General features: G+C 41.2%; 2 protein-coding genes across 3 annotated transcripts; both read right to left on the reverse strand.

Moving 5' to 3' along the window:
- Window positions 1-253: 253 nt before the first annotated feature.
- fam102ab (family with sequence similarity 102 member Ab) lies at window positions 254-11,432 on the reverse strand. Of its 2 annotated transcripts, none has more exons than XM_037751896.1 (12): window positions 11,236-11,432; window positions 10,152-10,440; window positions 5,666-5,786; window positions 5,422-5,451; window positions 4,258-4,374; window positions 4,122-4,168; window positions 3,855-4,015; window positions 3,483-3,584; window positions 2,946-3,165; window positions 1,678-1,799; window positions 1,525-1,594; window positions 254-1,439 (listed from the first exon to the last, which is right to left on the reverse strand). In XM_037751896.1, exons 2-12 carry the CDS (start codon window positions 10,295-10,297, stop codon window positions 1,394-1,396), a joined length of 1,182 nt encoding a protein of 393 aa, XP_037607824.1. In that variant the 5' UTR covers window positions 10,298-10,440; window positions 11,236-11,432; the 3' UTR covers window positions 254-1,393. The 2 variants fall into 2 exon arrangements, with proteins under 2 accessions (XP_037607824.1, XP_037607823.1); XM_037751895.1 differs by having other exon boundaries at window positions 3,453-3,584.
- A 1,889-nt stretch (window positions 11,433-13,321) lies between these two features.
- naif1 (nuclear apoptosis inducing factor 1) lies at window positions 13,322-17,472 on the reverse strand. The gene is made up of 4 exons (XM_037751878.1): window positions 16,809-17,472; window positions 15,025-15,075; window positions 13,886-14,452; window positions 13,322-13,849 (listed from the first exon to the last, which is right to left on the reverse strand). The coding sequence occupies exons 1-3, from the start codon at window positions 17,254-17,256 to the stop codon at window positions 13,902-13,904; spliced, it is 1,050 nt and encodes a 349-aa protein (XP_037607806.1). The 5' UTR covers window positions 17,257-17,472; the 3' UTR covers window positions 13,322-13,849; window positions 13,886-13,901.
- Between the last annotated feature and the right edge of the window lie 2,381 nt (window positions 17,473-19,853).

Raw genomic sequence — 19,853 nt, forward strand, 5'->3', positions numbered from 1 at the left:
TTCCTAAACCTAAAGAAGTTGTAGTTTTATTAAACCTAAAGTAGTTGTAGTTTTGTTACCTAAACCTAAAAGATTTTAGTTTTATTGCTTAAACCTAAAGAAGTTGTCGTTTTATTAAACCTAAAGACGTTGTAGTTTTTGTTACCTAAACCTAAAGAAGTTTTAGTTTTGTTGCCTAAACCTAAAGAAGTTGTAGTTTTATTGCCTAAACCTAAAGAAGTATTTTTGTTTGTGTTCAAAATGTGACGTTTCATTCAGTTTTACATGTTGCGTTTAAGTTTCACTTTCCCTTTTATAACGTAGTAGGTGTAGTAGGCCATTATTGACCCACATCTATGGTGTTTATAGCGACTGATAACGCCTATTTAATGGCCTAATAACAGTCGAATCAGTTGCAAAAACTCTCAAACTCAAAGTGTATGCACATGAATTAACCAAACATAACGTTAAACAATATTAACATTTCAACAAATGGACGTGAAAGATAACATCGTTTAACAAGCAAGATCGGAAGTCTTTCCACTCACAATATATTAGTGTTTATTTTGTGCTGCATTAGGCCCCTATAGGCCTACATGACAGCTGCCAACAGCTGGCCAGTATCACTGAAATGTACCATAACAAATGTATATAAAAAGAGTGGGGGGTGAGGGGACAAGAACAACTGAAATGAGTTTCCCATCTGGGATAATAAAGTGAATGAACTGAATGTCAATACAATATCAACATGAAGGAATGAATTCAGTATTTTTAGGAGCTTCAAATTCCTGCTGTTAAAGTGACTCGACATTAATTCCAGAGTACTTATTTGTGCTCATAAATTCGGTAATTTTAGAGCATGGATGACTAATTCCTGTGCATGAGGATAAAAAATAGTGTACTCCCGATACTTGCCAGGCTCTGCAGTTCTCACTCACTGTTGAATTAATTCTGGGTGATTCTACTTTTCCAATGTTAAACTCAACACTTCCTGCAGATGCTCCACTATAAAATCCTCCCGGGAAAGAGGAGGAACTATTCCCTCTGGACTTCTGGCAGTGTTTTAATGTAAAACGGATGCATTGAGGACATATCTGTTAAATCTGCATTAACAGCGGAATATTTTCAAATGTACTTACAACATAATATAATATAAAAATAAACGCCTGGTTCTTTCTTCATGTGAAGTAAAAAAAAAGGCCCGTCCACTATTTGAGAAAACACAGTAATCATATGTTACACATCTCCCACCACCGGATTAAATATACCAGGAAGGTTCCACATCAATATCATAGTAGTCTTATTTCAAGCCGTGTGCCCTGAAGACAAGTATGCACATACTTGCACATGCAGTCGCAGACAATCCGATGTCATCGTACCAGTTGATGATGCTGGAGACGAGTTCATGTATCTTTCAGTGAGTCTCGATGACCACCGGCTCAAATATACCAGGTGATCCTCTGTGAAAACACAGAGATCAGTTAGATAAAAGAAAGTGGTAAAAAAGAGACCGTGAATGAGTGTACCTTTTGTGAAACGGCGTACCTGTTGGCGAGCTGCGTCCCGCTGAGGGCAGTGGTCCCATCTTTGCTGACAAACAGTCTCAAGTTGCTGTCTGAAGGAAAACAAGGAATCCAGAAGAGAAGTTACCGATGTGATACACGAATGTTGAGCTGAAACTTTGAAACTCTGTCCTACCTTCATCGTCGCTGCTGTCAGAGAAGTTCTGACTCTGGACGATCTTCTCCACGATGTCGTCCGCATCGATGCGGGTGTCGTCCACACAGCTGGGCTGCCTCTCCACGGTGGTCTTCTTTCTCCTGTTGTTGGGCAACATAAACACACATGTCATGTCACACAAGTCATACCACGTTGTCGGGAGAGAGGCTAAATAACGCTCCAAAGTTGGGCAAAATTTTAGCAAGGAAAAACTGTCATAGCCATTTTCAAAGGGGTCCTCTTGACCTCTGACCTCAAGATTTGTGAATGAAAATGGGTTCTATGGGTACCCAGGAGTCTCCCCTTTACAGACATGCCCACTTTATGATAATCACATGCAGTTTGGGGAAAAAACTTTCATATAGTGAGACCATTTTTTTTATTATTTTACCTTGCTGTATAAAATGACCTGTGGTGACCTCTAGGATAATCACAGCCTCATGAAACTTTACAGCCACAAACTAGAGACCTAGAGCATTCAGAGGATGGATGGCTTTCCTAGATAGATTGAGAATAAGGGGGTTTCTGAGCAGTTTCCAGAACAGAAGTGCTCGCCATCCAATCACCGAAAAAAGCAATTCTTGCAGAAATTTCAAAATGTCAAAAGTTTTTTTACACCAAATCACAGCATGGCTTTTTCTATGGTGTCCCTCAAGGTCTTGGTGTCTTAATGTGGTATTTTGGAGGGATTATTGATCATTTTTATCAATTTTCAATAGATAAAAAATTGTTAAATTTAGCACCAAATCTGTGTAACAAATGTTATCAACCCAAAAATTGCTGCAACAACTTATGAGACATAATAGAGCATGGGGATGACCATCATAAACTTCTATCATAATGTTCTAAACCCGTATACACTTCTACAATTCATTTTAAATAATTAATTAATTAATTATCCCTATGTAGATATAAACAGCTCATTCTGAGGTAGTTATATCATATCAGGTGATTATACACTAAAGAAAACATACTTATTAATATTATATTCCATTTCTCCCTCTAATCACCCACTAAGTCTGAGGTCCGTCCATGTGACCAACAGAATACTCCACCCACAGTCCTCCTCTCAGAGTGGCCTGAGATTCAACCCTAGACTATTATCAGCGTGATGGAGTCCAGACATGCCTCGCAGTGAGATCAACTCATGATAATCCTCAACTTCCTCACTGATAAGACTGAAGCGAGGTGGAACACATGCAGGAGCAGATGTGTGTGTGTGTGTGTGTGTGTGTGTGTGTGTTTACCTGGAGGATCTGTTGGACATGAGGGCTGCTGCCGAGGGTAGAGGAGGTCTCTCTGGTTTGGTGGGAGTTGCTTGTCGGTGCGGCTCGGTGGCGGTCGGGGTAGAGGGAGGTAGCAGGGGGGAATGGGCGAACCCGGAGGAGACGCCGCTGCTGGAGGAGGTGTTCCTATGGTGACTGAGGTCAGTCAGGCTGGAGCAGCGAGAGTGAGCTGTACTGTAGCCTGGAGGAGAGGATGAGGAGAGGAAAGAAGAGGAAGAGGAAGATCATCCATTGGGCCAGATTGGACCCTTTAGCAGGCCGGTTCTGGCCCTCGGGCCTTAGGTTTGACACCCCTGCTTTAGACGAAGACTCATTACAACCATTTGATTATATTCACCCTCGATTAGTCCACCCAATCTCAATAGTTAAGGCCCAGGGGAAATATTTTCCTAAATTGTGTTGGTAATAATAACAGTCTCAGGTTTGAAGAGTTTGTTCTATCTGGTGGAGGAAGTAAAGCTCTCTGACCTCGGTTGTAGCATGATGAAGCTCTCTGACCTGAGATCCTGCTGTGCTGGCTGGCGTAGCTGGAGCTGCGGAAATGGCCAGTTTGAAAGACCTCATCTGGACTGGACGCACCGTCTCCGTCCTCAGGAAGCCCTGCAGAATACACACAGTAAACACACACACACAGCTTTATCAGAGGCCTGTACTACGCAGCGAGTTCAACACACCCAGGGTATCTCTTCTCGTTATATGGCTTAACTAACCCGAACAAACGAGTGTGTGTTTGCAGCATATGACCAATCAAATCTCAGTACTGATAGAAAATCTACAAAATTAAGACACAAGTTGTAATGAGTTGGAATCAACCTTTAATTCCAGTTGGTTAGAGAGGTCAACAAGGGAACAGTAATGCTGAGCAGTTACCTGAGCTTCGTACTGATGACTGTCTGGGTTTGAAGAGGTGAGGAGCCTCAATGATGCCTCCTAGTGGCTGCAACGTGGGATCAGTGCTCTCACCCTTACAGTCCAGCTGCAGGGTGGGGTCCTCGTCCCCGATGGAGACTGATTTGGCCGTGCTGGGAGGCCTGATGTTGAAAACACAGGCACAAAACAAACAATGAGTATTACAAAAAGTCCCCTCAGGTCCTGTTCAGCGTGCAGCGTCAGAATCTCTGATGAAGAGGAACTCACGTTTTAAAGCAGGGATCCCCCGACAGAAGAGTCATTCCTATTGTTACCTATAAAAAAAACACACATACAGTATGTTACTAAACCTCAGTGCTGATCAGTGTGTGTGTGTGTGTGTGTGTGTGTGTAGTTGCCCTACCTTGAGGATGGAGTTGTCTTGTCGAGTGTTTTTGGTGTCATAACCCTCCAGGATGCAGCAGCGGACTGCAGAGCCTGAACCAGCAAACTCTGCAATGTTGAGATCAGCAAAACCTAGCTGGAGACAGACAGACAGACAGACAGACAGACAGACAGTGAATGAAGGGAAACAAGACAGAGCGACTTCATGCAGAAGTCAATAACCTCCTTTAACCTCCTCATTCATGATTTTCTGCCCAGTCAGCGCTGCTTCTCACTGAGGGTGACACAGTTTTAAGATGTCCTGGACCAAGTAAGGCCACTCTTGACGGGTTCAAAACAGACTTCTCATCAACTGTTTTTTTTCCTAACTTGATTGTTTTGTCATGCAAGGTTTGGTCTGTTCATTTGGTCCAGACTCCAGAGAAAGATGGACAACCACTGGCCAGATTGCCATGGACTTTGCGGTGGATATTCATGTTCCTAGAGGATGATTCTTCTTCATGTTATTAATGAGTCCTCGGCTGCGGTCGAAAAGTCTTTTTTTTGCTTAGGAAGGTGTCTAACGGAGTTGAAATGACCCGGAAGTATCTCAGTAGCAGCCATGATAAGAGCTGTTCGAATTCTCTAAATACTAAGGAAAGGTGCTTCAGTGCTTCCTTTATTATCTCCTTTAGCATAGTATACACTGGAGCATCCTTTACCAAAGAAAAGGAGATAACGCCGGGGGTGGGAGAAAGTGAAAATGCTCTATATTAAATATTGACAGTGCAGGTAGACAGTACCAAAGTCCTGTGACTAACACACATTCCTCATCAGGGAGTGACTCTTGTAATTAACCTAGAAAGATAAAATGATCCCTATAATCAGCGTGACATGACAATATAAACTAAACTTTATGTTCCCTTATGTAGCTCAAACACACACACACACACACACTTGTGCTGCAGTAAACACAGTGTGGTCACTTCACACAGTCATTATGACCCTCTGACTGTACCCGGTCACGTGGCCCTGTAACAAAGCCCTGTGATGTTGACATGGTTGGTATTTAACACGGCTTTTTACCATCAACTTTATGAGTTGAGTTCACAGGTCAAACATGTTATAACTAAACTGAGCTGAGCTGGATTAAAGATGAGTTTCGATATCTTTATGTATTTTAGTGATCAGAAAATAACCTTACCTTTGAAAAGCTCTTTCCTCCTTTGACCTCCTGCAGAGACAGAGAGCAGACTGCTAGCATCATATCATCTCTACAGTCACATCCATAAACACATCACATCACTTCATAGGGAACTAATATGGAACCTGGGACAGGTTGTTGTTTCATAACCATTCCTATATTACTGGGTAGTGTGGGGGTGAAATGGCATTGCCTTTACACAGAGAAGCAAGGAGAGGTGGCTGCTGGGAACTGTAGTTTTTACCTTACGTACAGAGACCCGGCAGATGCAGGGGTCCAACACTCCTGTGATGGGATTAGAACCCACTTTACACACAAAAGAGTACTTCTTCCTCCATCGAACACAGTTCTGCCGCACCTCCTCCCTACACCCACACACACACACACACAATGAACAGGTTAGACTGTCTAGGAGACAAATATTTGCCAAAACCATACAGCTTAGAGTAAAACTACATAAGGGTGTGAGCAGATGACAAAACCTCTGATGCAATAAAACTCTATAATCCCTGTAAAGTCATGTTCTAGGCTGTCAAGCTCCAGGGCCCTGGACCAGGCGATCCCGACTGACTCTGCTGTCTTTCAGAGGCTCTAGTAGGTTCAGTTTTAGGGCTAGAGTGAAGACACAGATCATCATATGAAACTAGAAATCCTAAGGAATATATTGCTACCATGTCGAGAAGGAGGCTAAATAACGCTCCAAAGTTGGGCTAAATTTTAGCGAGGAAAAACCTGCATGGCCATTTTCAAAGGGGTCCCTTGACCTCTGACCTCAAGATATGTGGATGAAAATGGGTTCTATGGGTACCCACGAGTCTCCGCAAGATAAAAAATTATCAATAATCCCTCCAAAATATCACATTAAGACACCAAGACATTGAGGAACACCATAGAAAAAGCCATGCTGTGGTTTTAGTATCAATAACCTTTGACATTTGTAGATTTCTGCAAGAATTGCATTTTTCGGCGATTGGATGGCGAGTATTTCTGCTCTGAAAACTGCTCAGAAACCCCCTTATTGTCAATCTAGCTAGGAAAGCCATCCATCCTCTGAATGCTCTAGGTCTCTAGTTTGTGGCTGTAAAGTTTCATGAGGCTGTGATTATCCTAGAGGTCACCACAGGTCATTTTATACAGTGAGGTCAAGTTTCAAAAAATGGTCTCAATACAATCAAATGTCTACTATGGGGACTAACATCATCAAAAAAGAATACAATGGGGCCCATTGGATCCACAAGAGTCTCAGCTTTTCAGTGATACCTAATTTATGTAATTCCAAGACTGTTTAGGGACCCCAGTATGCAGAAACATTCAAATACACCTCTTTAGAATAGGCCAAAATAACACATTTATACTGCATGCAAAAACTGCATGTTTTTTACCCCAAACTGCATGTGCTTATCATAAAGTGGGCATGTCTGTAAAGGGGAGACTCGTGGGTACCCATAGAACCCATTTTCATTCACATATCTTGAGGTCAGAGGTCAAGGGATACCTGTGAAAATGGCCATGCTAGTTTTTCCTTGAGGCTTCAAAGCGGCAGTCCACAAACCAGTGGGTGACGTCACGGTGACTACGTCCACTTCTTATAGACAGGCTATGTTCATTATGCCAGGCAGTGAACCTCAAAGTGTTCCAAAGGCCTTCATCTCTTCATTTGTGGAGTTTGGGAGTCCACGGCGGGAAATGAGGTCTCATGTGATTGATCCAGTGTGTTCCTCCCTCAGTCTATAAACACTTAACTAGTGAATAAAAAGCAAAGGTATAAGCAGCTGAGATCACAGCACTGCTATCAGGGAACTAATACAAAAGTACTGACTTCTCTACACTTGATTTCTACTACACACTCAGAGAGGCCATCAGCGTGCTTGGCTTGTCCCAACTTGGCTGGTAAACGCTGATGTTATCTGTCCCTGCAGCCCGGCTCATGTCAAAGGAAGCTTTAAAAGGAGAATCGTCCAGCTCTCCACACGATCAGCAATTCAGTTACACAACACACACAAATGAGTAGACTGCTGCTCTGCTGATAACAGACGATCCCACATGCTTGTTCTTTGGAATGTGGTTGTAGGAAATGCAAAGCAAACAACATGGAAATCTGCCCAGCAGCACCGTTAACCCTGCTGACTAATTTTTATTATGATTATTTCCTTATGTGCATGCACGACAACCTACACTCTCTGCATGTTTCAATACATTTTGTTTCACAGATACAGGTCTGCATAAATATCTACCAAAGGAATAATTCCTTAAAATATGAAAAATGCAAAGCTGTGTTATGTGCTTTTTAAAACAACATATTTTAAGAGCTTTTGAAGCAACATATTCAGGTTCTGCAGTGCCCAGCCCTAACAATAAAGCTACATTAAAGCTGCAGTAACTTGTTTTTGCCGCCAAAATATAGTGCCATCTTTTAAAGTTGTGTCCTTTTAACATATCCAGCAGACACGAAGCAACATTAGTATTCATTTGGAGTGTTTGTGTACAACTGATGAACTCCAAAACACTCTCTATCTCTCTCTTTTAGCTCTTGGTTTGGTCTCCACCAACTTCTGACAAAACATATCTGTCTCTTTAGCTGCTAAATGCTCCATTATGTTCACCAGCTAGTCTCTAACGTGTCCTAACTGGGTGCGAGCGACACGACGCGACGCACCGTTTTGAGCTGAACTTTTGTCGGACACCCTGCTCCTATTTTTCCTGTCGCTCGCGTTGAGAGCGCCGCAACATGGACGAGGAACGGCTGATTAGTTTAGATAAAAATTAGCCATCAGTGCCGCCCAGCAGCGGGGGAAAAGCGGGTCAATTGTCCTGGATGTAAATGAGGATATCAACTTGATTATTACCACTTTGAGCACAAGCATTGACACTCGCAGTTCTGTGCGTAGCGTTCACAACATGGATGTATTAAAAGAACTGGATACAGCGTTGGAGGCGGGGCCCCGGTCATTCCTATGAGAGTTGCTCATTGGCACATGAAGCCTAAATGGCTCGACTTCCGTCTGGAAAAGTAACCAGATCTTGGCGGAGTAACTTCCGAGATGATTGGCGGAGTAGCGTCCGCTCTGTCATATGACTTGGTCACGGGATTCCAACGCCACGTCGTCGTCACGGCTTGCGCTCCAGCCTCGGTCTGGGTCTCACTCACATGAACGGAGGAAGGGAAATAACTCTGGATTCAGCTATTAGTGCGTTTTACAACTTTAAAAAAGTAATTCTTTAAATAAGGGCTATTAGAGTGTTCATGCTGGGAAGTTGATTCACCTCGTAAAATTATCCGCTGAGTTACAGACGTCTCTTTCCCAATGTAAATCTATGGGAAAAAGTATTTTTGGGCCAAATGCATCACGTGACGAAAACGGAAGTTGCTGTACCGCCGTTTAGCCACTACGATAGTCCGGATCGACAACCGGCGCACTTCCTGGGGGGCTTGGGGTCCAGCAGAGAAAAATGATTACGAGCTACCTGGTGTCAAGAAATGTAACAGCCCCCTCACTAATGGGTAAGACAAAACCCAAACACACAGCACAAAAGTGACAACTATATGGAAACTGTGGGAGATGTACTACAATATTTCAGTACGAAACCTCGTTTTGATCCGCTCCCGTTAAACGTTTGTGTTTTTTAGTTTAGCTCAACAGGAAAAAACTGAGAGAAAGTCGGCCTATAAATCAGGTGCTTTAAAACACAAGGACCATGAGAGTAAGAAAAGCATCCTGCTGTGCTCCTCTTACATCTTACTTCTACCTGTTTGGATTATTTTGTTCAGTATTGTGGAAAATATTAAAGCGGATGTGACGACAGGCTTTGTGAATATGGAGTATGAGGGTGCAGCCAAAAGAGAAAAGCTTACTGGCCTCGTTGATCCCAATACTTCTACAGGGTTTTTAGTTCTCATATTTGTTTTTTATACAATCAATCATAAGAGCTTACGTCTTCACACATTCTTTTCCCACATTAACTTTATCAGGGGGAACGTTTCCCACTCTGCTTATCTGAACGGTGACTTGACGTTTACAGCTCTGACAACAACACGCCTAGAGGCTGCCGGCTGCCTGGGAGAGGCAGAAAATGGCCAGACAGGTTCTGCCACTTCTTTTCTTTTCTTTTTGCCCAACCTGCCTGCATTCACAAAACACACCGTTGTACAGCAAGTACATACAAGCAACACTTTGAACACTCTCTCAAACAGTGAGGTCAAGTTTAAAAAAAATGGTCTCACTACAATGAAATGGCTACTATGGAGACTAACATCATCACACATGAATACAGTTGGGCTCATTGGATCCACAAGAGTCTCCTCCTTTTACAGTGATACCCAATTTATGTAATTCAAGACTGTTTAGGAAATAGAAATATTCAAATACACCATTTTAGAATAGGCGGAAATAACACATTTATACTGCATGAAAACAAACTGCATGTGATTATCATAAAGTGGGCATGTCTGTAAAGGGGAGACTCGTGGGTACCCATAGAACCCATTTACATTCACATATCTTGAGGTCAGAGGTCAAGGGACCCCTTTGAAAATGGCTATTCCAGTCCCGACATGGTTGGTACCAATGGATTCTTTAGGTTTTCTAGTTTCACAGCCCTAAAACTGAACCTTATAGAGCCTCTGAAAGACAGTAAAGTCAGCGGGTCTCAGAGGGTTAAAACTCAGGTGAGTGAATGCATGCAATAGAGGGTTTTTAGTGGGTCATAACAAGGAAGTTGTTCTAAAATACCTGGTTGACAAGATGGCAAAGTCCCCCCCATCAATCAGCCGGATCTTGCAGAAAAGCACTCCATTGACGACAGGAACCGCCGTGAGCTCCTCCAACGTAAAGTGCACTTGAAACTTGAACTTCTTCTTCTTTATCAAAAAAGACATTGCTCCCAGCTGCTGTAGTGTGCTCTCGTGTGGTATGATGAACACAAAATGAATGAAAAAAAAAAGAAATATGTGGCTTTAAAGTGGGGGCTGAAAACCCTTCTTTGCTTCAAGGTCAGACATCTCTGAAGAATAGTTTAGACCTGGAATTGGAAAAACAAATACACTTATTAAAGTACCCATATTGTAAAAAGTGAGATTTTCATGTCTTTTATATCATAAAGCAGGTTAAAGTGATGTATAAATACTTTGAAAGTATCAAAACGCTCAATCCATGGAGAAATACACAGAGCCCGTATTCAGAAACTGTGCGTTTGAAACAAGCCGTTAGGATTTCTGTCCATTTGTGATGTCACAAATCTACAATATTTGAGACCATTTCACAGTTTTAAACGTAAACATACTAAATGTGTCCCACTTTTATTTCCCGTTGCAGTGTATGTAAATAACATCAGCTGACAGGAAGTAAACATGGACCCAAAGCTGTTTCCTAGCAACGCAATTCCGTTGAAATGCGCTAAAACGGAGCGTTTCAGACAGAGCGTGAATACAGGTATATTCAGACAAACAGTATGAGAAAAATAATGTGTTTTTTTTAACATTAAAGCATGTAAACATGTTCTAGTAGAAAACCCAAATTACAAACATGAACCTGAAAATGAGCACGATATGTCCCCTTTAAAGTTTCATTTTGCAGCTGTTTTGGAGCAATGACAGCTGTGGAAATCATGTAGGCTATAGTTTCTCTATGCCACATTGCAGACAACACCTCCACTACTGTTTCACAATTAATTTTCTAATAATTTTAGACACTATCCCTAAAAAAAGAATCGCATGTTTTAACAGACTCTCCCAGTGCAGAGAGCTGCCACGCAAACACTGAAACCACCCGGCGGCTCTACTACAACAGATATATATATATAAACACCAGATCTTACCGGTCCTGTCGGTCTGGTGACGGTACAGCTGTGTCGCCCACCGCTGCACAACAACTGGAGTCTGGCTTTCTTGGCAGTTTTTCTCGGTTTTCAGTGCATCTTCAACCTGAAATCTTCACCAACTTTTTCTCCCTCTCTGAGTTCAACAGCAGTCAGTAAGTCAGTCAGAGCGGGTCCGTGAACGTCTCATCTCACTGGGCGAGTTAGGGACCGTCCACAAAGTCTGAGCAGAGGTGTATAAGGAAGAGAAACACCCTTATGGAAAAATATAATACTTGCAAACTATGCATAATTGAAATATTTCATATAGCTTATGTAATGTTACGAGAAAAAAGTCATAACTTATCGAGAAAGAAATACGTAATATTAAGACAATAAAGTCATAACTTTACAAGAAAAAAAAGTCGTAATATCACAAGAATAAATTCATAACTTTACGAGAATTATTTTTGCAATATTACGAGAATAAAGTCATAACTTTACGAGAAAGTCGTAATATTACAAGAATAAATTTCCAGAATAAAGTCATATCACGAGAATAAAGCCATAACTTTACGAGAAAAAAAGTTGAATATTAGGAGAATAAAGCCATAACTTTACGAGAAAAAAAGTTGTAATATTACGAAAATAAAGTCATAACTTTACGGGAAAAAAAGTCGTAATATTAAGAGAATAAAATGCTCGTCTTGGTGTCTTAATGTGGTATTTTTTGGAAGATATTTGATCATTTTATCAATTCTCGAATGGTAAAAAAAATGGTAAAATTTAGCACCAAATCTGTGTAATGAATGATATCAGCCCAAAAATTGCTGCAAAAACTTATGAGACATAATAGAGCATGGGAATGACCATCATATACTTCTATCATAATGTTCTAAACACTTATACACTTTCACAATTAATTTTAAATATTTAATTAATGAATTAATGTTTTGTACAGATTTATGACTAGAACAACTTGACACAGTGTTGATCTGCATCCCAAATTAATCTTCAGGTTCTCAGCTTTCAGATGATGTACACCACTTCTATGTGACATCTACTGTTGACCTGCTATCTCTCCCTAAAGACCCCCTGTACCCCCCTAAAAAGAGACCAAAACCGGGTCTATTGTGGGTCTCAGAGGGTTAAAAAGTTCTCTTCAGCTGATGCGCTGGAAGCCAATAGATTTACTGATTAGCTTTCACCAATTTTTAGACCCTTTATAGTTATTTTCCTTTTAATATTTATTACTTACTGGTCATGTGCCCGTAGACTCAGGACACCACTTAACATCAAGAGGTTATTCTCACTCGTTTATCACCAGCAAGCATTAAAGCTCAAAAACATTTATTTACATGTAGATTTAACATGACTGTTTTTAACCAGGATTTTTAAACTAATGGTTTAAACTAATGGTAACATGGTAAGTAACAGGAATGTCTTGTATACCCCAGCCTATATGACTGATATTCCAAATTAAAGACAAATCATTTTGCATAACACACAGATTTCATCCCAATTTATACAGTAGATGCCTTAAAACTACACTGCTGCTCCACCAGTGATGAAACTTGCTTACACACACTGACATCTTCTGGTTGATAAATAGTGTTGCACTCTGCACACAAGCTGATGATTTTTCTTCAAATTTTATTCAGTTCTGAAGACATTGTGCATATTAACTGACTCCGGTCTTAAAAACAAGACTAGGGATGCACCAATACTGATACTGGATCGGATATCGGGCCGATACTGATTCAAATAGCTTTGATCGGGTATTAGTGACAACAGGGCCGATCTATTCAATTCAATTCTACGTTTTATAAAGTATATACATTATATACTGGAATTTTAATTTATGTTTAAGTTTTGACCAATTTGTTGTTGCATTAAAAAGGTTTACACTTGAATTGTAGCTCCTGATGATTTTGAAGATTTCTTACCAAGTTGCTGGTGTACAATTTATTATTTTAATAATAAAGAACAATTAAATAAATGTATATCTATGTTTTTATTGGTCACATTTTGTTTTACAAAGTTAGGAAAGCAACGTTTAATTCAGGCCTGATGTTGTCTAACACATAATAGAATGATCCCAGTCACTTCCACACAGTGAGGAATACAGCTTATTAATTAAACACTGGTATCGGATCGGTACTCGGTATCGGCCGATACCCAAAGCACAGGTATCGCTATCGGTATTGAAAAAGTTAGATCAGTGCATCCCTAAACAAAACTCATTATTCTCCATTCAGTGTAAGCTGCAGGATGACTTCTTGAAGAAACTACGAACTAAATGTTCAGCCCACATCAGAGTGATTACTGGTCGACATCTTTGCATTAAAAACCTAATTTCAATATCAAATCCAATGTATTAAATAACATAAACTCACTGCTAATAAATGACAGATGGTAAAAAGTAAAAAAATAATGTTCAAGAGAACCTTTTCACTGCTTTCTTGACTGTTTTTCTGAATCATAAAACATAAGTAAAACTCTGTACATGCTCCCGCCGAAGGCAACTTCTGACAAGCTTTTCATTGTTCTCTGAAGTCTGTGTTCATGGACTCCTCTATGTACAATGCAGACCAGGAGGCAGTGCCCCACACACACACACACACACACACACACATACACACACGCACACACACACACACACACACACGCACGCACACACACAGTGTCTATTGTGCCTCCTCGGCTTGCTGTGGAGGAGGTGTTTTGGGCCTGCTCTGCTCCCCTGTTCCTGCCCCGCCGTCAGCTGTCGCTCCCGCTGTTGAGCTGCTGCTGGCGTTTGCAACCTCGTTCCCACTCTGCAGGAATTTGCGCAGGTCTTTGAGAGCGGGCCTGAGCATCTGCACTAACGCCAGCAGGGCAGCCTGGGTACCCTCCAGGGCCTGGGCCTGTCTTTCCTGGGCAAACGCCTGAGCCTCCTGGGAGCGCCGCATCATGTGCAGAAGCTCGTTCTGGCCCTCCAGGTGCTGGGCGATCTGTCGGATGTGGACGTTGGTGACTCGCTGCTCCTGCAGCAGGCGGGCTGAGTTGAGGGCGATGCGGCTCTTCAGTTCCTGAGGTTTGGCCTGACCCTGAGGCGGAGGCGGGGAAGCCGAGGACGAGGCCAGCATCTCCACCGGAGCCTCAACGGCCGCCACCACAGTGGGAGCGGAGTCGCTTACGGTGGTGGTGCAGTACTCCACCACGCCTCCATCCTCCAGGGTGTGGTACGTTGTTTCAGCTGGAAACAGAACAGAAAAGTTACTTTAGCTGAAGAGTCTGCAAGTTTCCATTAAAATCCCAAACTCCACCAGTTAAAGGAGTAGTTCAACATTTTGGGAAATCTGGAAATTTGCTTTCTTGCTGAGGATGAAATGAGAAGATCAACACCACTCTCATCACTCTCCTGAAAAGCCAACACTACTATCAGCAGTGATTCATGGAGAGACCTCTGTCTAGTCAGCTAACATTACTGCCAAGCAGCTGCTACATAGAGTGATAATGTGGTTTTAGCTGACGTGTGTCGCCTCACTGTTTTGAGCGATGCTCGTTCATGTCTATGTAAAGCGAGCGCGAGCCCGAGCAACAGGACGCTGACTTTCGTTGACTTAACGGCCACAGGTGTTGTTGTTAACAAGCAACTTCTGAATCTGACAAACAGTCCCTTTAATTAATAACACGTCCGTGTATGGAGACCTTACTTGTGTGGAAAGATGTGTCCTTTCAACCAAGAAATACACTGACTGGTCTGCATGAGTCACGTATATAATTCATGCAGGTATAAAGGGATATTGCAGCAGAAAAAACACTTACCATTCAGTGGCTTTGTTTCATCACAGACTGTACCTGAGCCGGCTGGAAGAGCTAAAAAATACAGACAGAATATGATGCTGTAAACACAACAAAAATAATCAACAATTGAAGAAAAAGAAGACAGAAAAACTAAATATACAATGCATTATTAGCAAAAATCATTTCTTTAAATATTTTACTCCTAAAAGTGCTAAATTACTGGAAATACTACTTTCTGTCTAACGACTTGTAGTTTAAAGGTTTATCCCACCCAAATACTCTCTCTCTGTCTCTCTGTGTTAATGCAGTTCATCTGTCTGATATAAAGCATTTCTTCTTTCCGACTTTTTTAGGAAATTCACTTCAAATTTACCAATTTTGACAGTATTACAGTTTAGCTTCCAGCTTTTCTAGTAATGCATTTCAGCTTCCAACACCTGCTGTACATTTCAACTTCTAAGTTTTTCAGCAGTTGTTGGATTTATTATGTACAAAAGTGCTTACAATGACCTGAAATAACCTGACTGTTGGATTTGTTGTGAATGGAGTGATTGCGAGGAAAGGGAGGAGGCAGGTGCTGTTCTTTTTGCAAGGTCAAGAAGAGGAAGGAGTCAGAAGGAGATAACAAAGAAGAAGATATGCAGCAAAAACATCACGTGCCATAAGCTCATGAATATTACTATTGTGTAAACCATGAATAGGCTGGATCAGGGATAGCTCGGGGTTCAGACTTTGCGAACTGACCCATGCACTGTATGTTGTCAGGGACACGTTGACTGGATCCAGATATCTGTAAACTCTTTTATTTTACTTATGCAACATTGATTGTTCGGAATAAATTGAATCATTATGCTTTAACTCATCTGTTTGGAAATTCTCTTTGTCACACAAGATTAACCAACACGTAACTGGGCCTTGACCTCTTGGAGGTAGAAGGCCAGTTCCTTCACAGTGCAGTGCACATTTCAGGATTTTCAGCAATGCTTTGCAACTAATTTCAGCTGTCAGCATCCACATGCACTTTTCAGCAGGAAATGCATTTTCTAGTTCTGTCTTTGATCTAGCCCCCATCCTGGAAGTCTTTCTCATCGTTTCTCATCAGAGGGAATCATATAAACTTTTCTTTGCTTATCACAGCAGCGTTATAATAATGCATTTGAGCTTTAACATTTTGCAGGCAAGTCATTTTACATTTCTGCATTTTTAGCAATGCCTTGCAGTTAATTTCAGCATTCAGCACTCACATGCACTTTTCAGCAGGAAATGCATTTACTAGTTCTGTCTTTCTTATCCTTTCTCATCTAGAGGGAATCACATGAATTTTTCTTTTCTTATTACAGCAGTGTTATAATAATGCATTTGAGCTTTAACATTTTGCAGGCAAGTCATTTTACATTTCTGCATTTTTAACAATGCCTTGCAGTTAATTTCAGCATTCAGCACTCACACGCACTTTTCAGCAGGAAATGCATTTACTAGTTCTTATCCTTTCTCATCTAGAGGGAATCACATGAACTTTTCTTTTCTTATTACAGCAGTGTTATAATAATGCATTTGAGCTTTAACATTTTGCAGGCAAGTCATTTTACATTTCTGCATTTTTAACAATGCCTTGCAGTTAATTTCAGCATTCAGCACTCACACGCACTTTTCAGCAGGAAATGCATTTACTAGTTCTGTCTTTCTTATCCTTTCTCATCTAGAGGGAATCACATGAACTTTTCTTTTCTTATTACAGCAGTGTTATAATAACTGTACTACCTGTGTGCATGTTGCTCTCACAGTAGTGTAAAAACTTCACTTACTCTCTGCTAGAGTGACGGTGGTTGCGGTGGTCACCGTCACAGGTAGAGTGATCTCAGCATCCGAGTCTCCTCCTGCAGGTAAGCTGATGATGGTGGCCTCTCCCAGCAGGTTACAGATCCGCTGCTGCATCGCGGTGAGGATGACCGGAACCGGAGTGCAGTCTGCGGAGGTTCCCTCTATGGCAGCCCGCGCCTGGGCCACCTTCCTCCGGACCTCCGTCTTCATGTCGGACCACTTCTTCTTCACCTCGGGCAACTCTCTGGGACAGGTGGTGACCGCGTTTACCTTCTTCAGGATGTCCACCCACGCGTTATTCTTGGCCATGTGTGTGACTCCAGCATTGAAGTGGTTAACCAGTGTGTGCTTTTGTTTCTCTATTTCTTCCACAATAATTTCCACCTCTCTCTCCGAGAAATTCATTTTTCTCTTTTTAGCGATCGATGCCATAATTAGTAAGAAATTCCTGGAGGTTGTGGAGGTTAATTGTGCGTATAGTACGCAAAAATAGTAGGATTTACTCAATTGATGTGCGCAACGTAATGGCTTCCAGAATCGGCTTCTTCTTCCTACTAAACAACGCTTACGTTAGCTGGGGCGTGTAAGCCCCGCCCACTGACAACACCCATTGGTTGGATGTGTCGAGGTCATTCTGTATTCTCTGCGCCTATTGGCTGAACCACATGTCAATCTACTCAAGGAGCCACATAAACAGTCATTCAAAAGCCAAACACTAATACTCTCACCGTTATGTCATCTGATATTATTACAGTAGTAGTTAGTGAATATGTGTGGCTTTTATCTATTTCTAAATAATAAAAAAAAAATTAAATAACAACAGCATACAGGCTATGCAGGAAATAACAATTAAACCTACAAGCAGCAGGAGCCTAGAACATGAACACGAAATAACATAAAAACAAAACAAAAAATGTGTATATATATATATAAGAAGAGAGAAAGATGCACTCTACATGTGCCATTTATTGTATTCTTTGTATTTTTTTATTGTATTTTTATTTAAGAAAAAGAACATTATTCACAGATATTTAACATGGTGCAAATTTGAGTAGAAATAACACATAAAAACAATAAGAAAAAATGTATATATATATATATATATATATATATATAAAAACAAGTATTTATAAGAAGAGAGAAAGATGCACTCTACATGTGCCATTTATTGTATTCTTTGTATTTTTTTATTGTATTTTTATTTAAGAAAAAGAACATTATTCACAGATATTTAACATGGTGCAAATTTGAGTAGAAATAACACATAAAAACAATAATAAAAAATGTATGTATATATATATATATATATATATATATATATATATATATATATATAAAAACAAGTATTTATAAGAAGAGAGAAAGATGCACTCTACATGTGCCATTTATTATATTCTTTGTATTTTTTTGATAGTATTTTTATTTAGGAAAAAGAACATTATTCACGGATATTTAACATGGTGCAAAATTGAGTAGTAAGATTTAAAACAAAATGTAAATAACAAAAAATAAATAAAATAAAAATAAATAAATAATAAATAAAAAAGACAGCAAACACAAAATTAATAAAATAAAACATACATACAGATTAATTAATTTAACACAAGGACATTATTCAAAGATATTTAACATAGTGCAAAATTGAGTAGTACGATTTAAAAGATATTATATAAGATAAGATAAGATAAGATAAGATGAACCTTTATTAATCCCCGGAGGGAAATTCAGGTGTCAAAGCAGCAACATCAGCAAACAGAGTGAATCACAGGAGAGGTAAAGGTATACAAAAATTATAAAGACAATAATAGAGATATAAAAGATACAGAGTGAATGGGTGAACATAGTGTGTACAGTCCATCAATAAATAAATGTAGAATGTGCAATAAATAAATAAATAAATGTAATATGTACATATGTGCAGTCAGCAATAAAGTGGTAAATAGGATGTATAGTGTAAAGTGCGCCAGATAGTGCATGTTAAAAGGTAGATAGTGCATGTTTAAATTTCTTAAAAGTCCTAATAGTTGTCAGCCTTGGTTGTGGAGCCTGATGGCTACCAGCATGAAGGACTGACCCAGGCGCTTTGTGTTGTGCCGAGGAGGGATGAGTCTGTGGCTGAAGGTGCTCCTCATCTTGACTAGCTCATCATGGAGGGGGTGGGAGGGGTTATCCAGGATAGCGTCCAGCTTCCTCCTCATCCTGCCCTCTGCCACCACCTCCAGACCGTCCAGCTCAGATCCAACCACAGAGCCAGCCTTCCTCACCAGCCTGTTCAGTCTGTTGGCATCCCTTGTGTTCGTGTTACCCCCCCAACATACCACAGCAAAAAAGAGTACACTGGCTACTACAGACTGGTAAAACATCTGCAGCAGCCTATTACATACATTAAAAGACCTGAGCCTCCTCAGGAAGAACAGTTTGCTCTGTCCCTTCCTGTAGAGGGCCTCGGTGTTGTCAGTCCAGTCCAGTCTACTGTTCATGTGTACTCCCAGGAACTTGTAGGTGTCCACCACCTCCACCTCCTCCCCTCGGATGGTGATAGGAGTTGGGGGCCTCGTGCTCCGCCGGAAGTCCACCACCAGCTCTTTGGTCTTTCCAATGTTGAGCTGGAGGTGATTGTTATCACACCACCCTATGAAGTTCTCCACCAGGGCTCTGTACTCCTCCTCGTTGTCATCTGTGATGCAGCTGACGATGGAGGAGTCATCGGAGAACTTCTGTAGGTGGCATGTACCCGAGTTGAAGCGAAAGTCGGAGGTGTAGGTGGTGAACAGGAAGGGAGACAGCACAGTTCCTTGGGGGGCGCCGGTGTTGCTCACCAGCACATCTGACAGGCTGCCCTGCAGTCTGACATACTGTGGTCTGCTGGTGAGGTAGTCCGTAATCCAGGCCACCAGGCCATGGTCTACCTGCATCGCTGAGAGCTTCTCAGCTAGCCGGAGTGGCAGGATGGTGTTGAAGGCGCTGGAGAAGTCGAAGAACAATATTCTGACGGTGCTGTGCGGCCTCTCCAGGTGTGTGTAGGCTCT

Source organism: Sebastes umbrosus, chromosome 19, assembly GCF_015220745.1.
Source record: "Sebastes umbrosus isolate fSebUmb1 chromosome 19, fSebUmb1.pri, whole genome shotgun sequence".
Taxonomy (NCBI): domain Eukaryota; kingdom Metazoa; phylum Chordata; class Actinopteri; order Perciformes; family Sebastidae; genus Sebastes; species Sebastes umbrosus.

Coding starts and splice junctions, on each gene's coding strand:
- fam102ab (XM_037751895.1), bottom strand. CDS start 10,297: ATGTCTTTTTTGATAAAGAAGAAGAAGTTCAAGTTTCAAGTGCACTTT. Junction 5,452..5,665: donor GCCGGGTCTCTGTACGTAAG/GTAAAAACTACA, acceptor CTGTCTCTGCAG/GAGGTCAAAGGAGGAAAGAG. Junction 4,375..5,421: donor GAGGAAAGAGCTTTTCAAAG/GTAAGGTTATTT, acceptor GTCTGTCTCCAG/CTAGGTTTTGCTGATCTCAA.
- naif1 (XM_037751878.1), bottom strand. CDS start 17,256: ATGGCATCGATCGCTAAAAAGAGAAAAATGAATTTCTCGGAGAGAGAG. Junction 15,076..16,808: donor CACCGTCACTCTAGCAGAGA/GTAAGTGAAGTT, acceptor TGTATTTTTTAG/CTCTTCCAGCCGGCTCAGGT. Junction 14,453..15,024: donor TGAAACAAAGCCACTGAATG/GTAAGTGTTTTT, acceptor TTCTGTTTCCAG/CTGAAACAACGTACCACACC.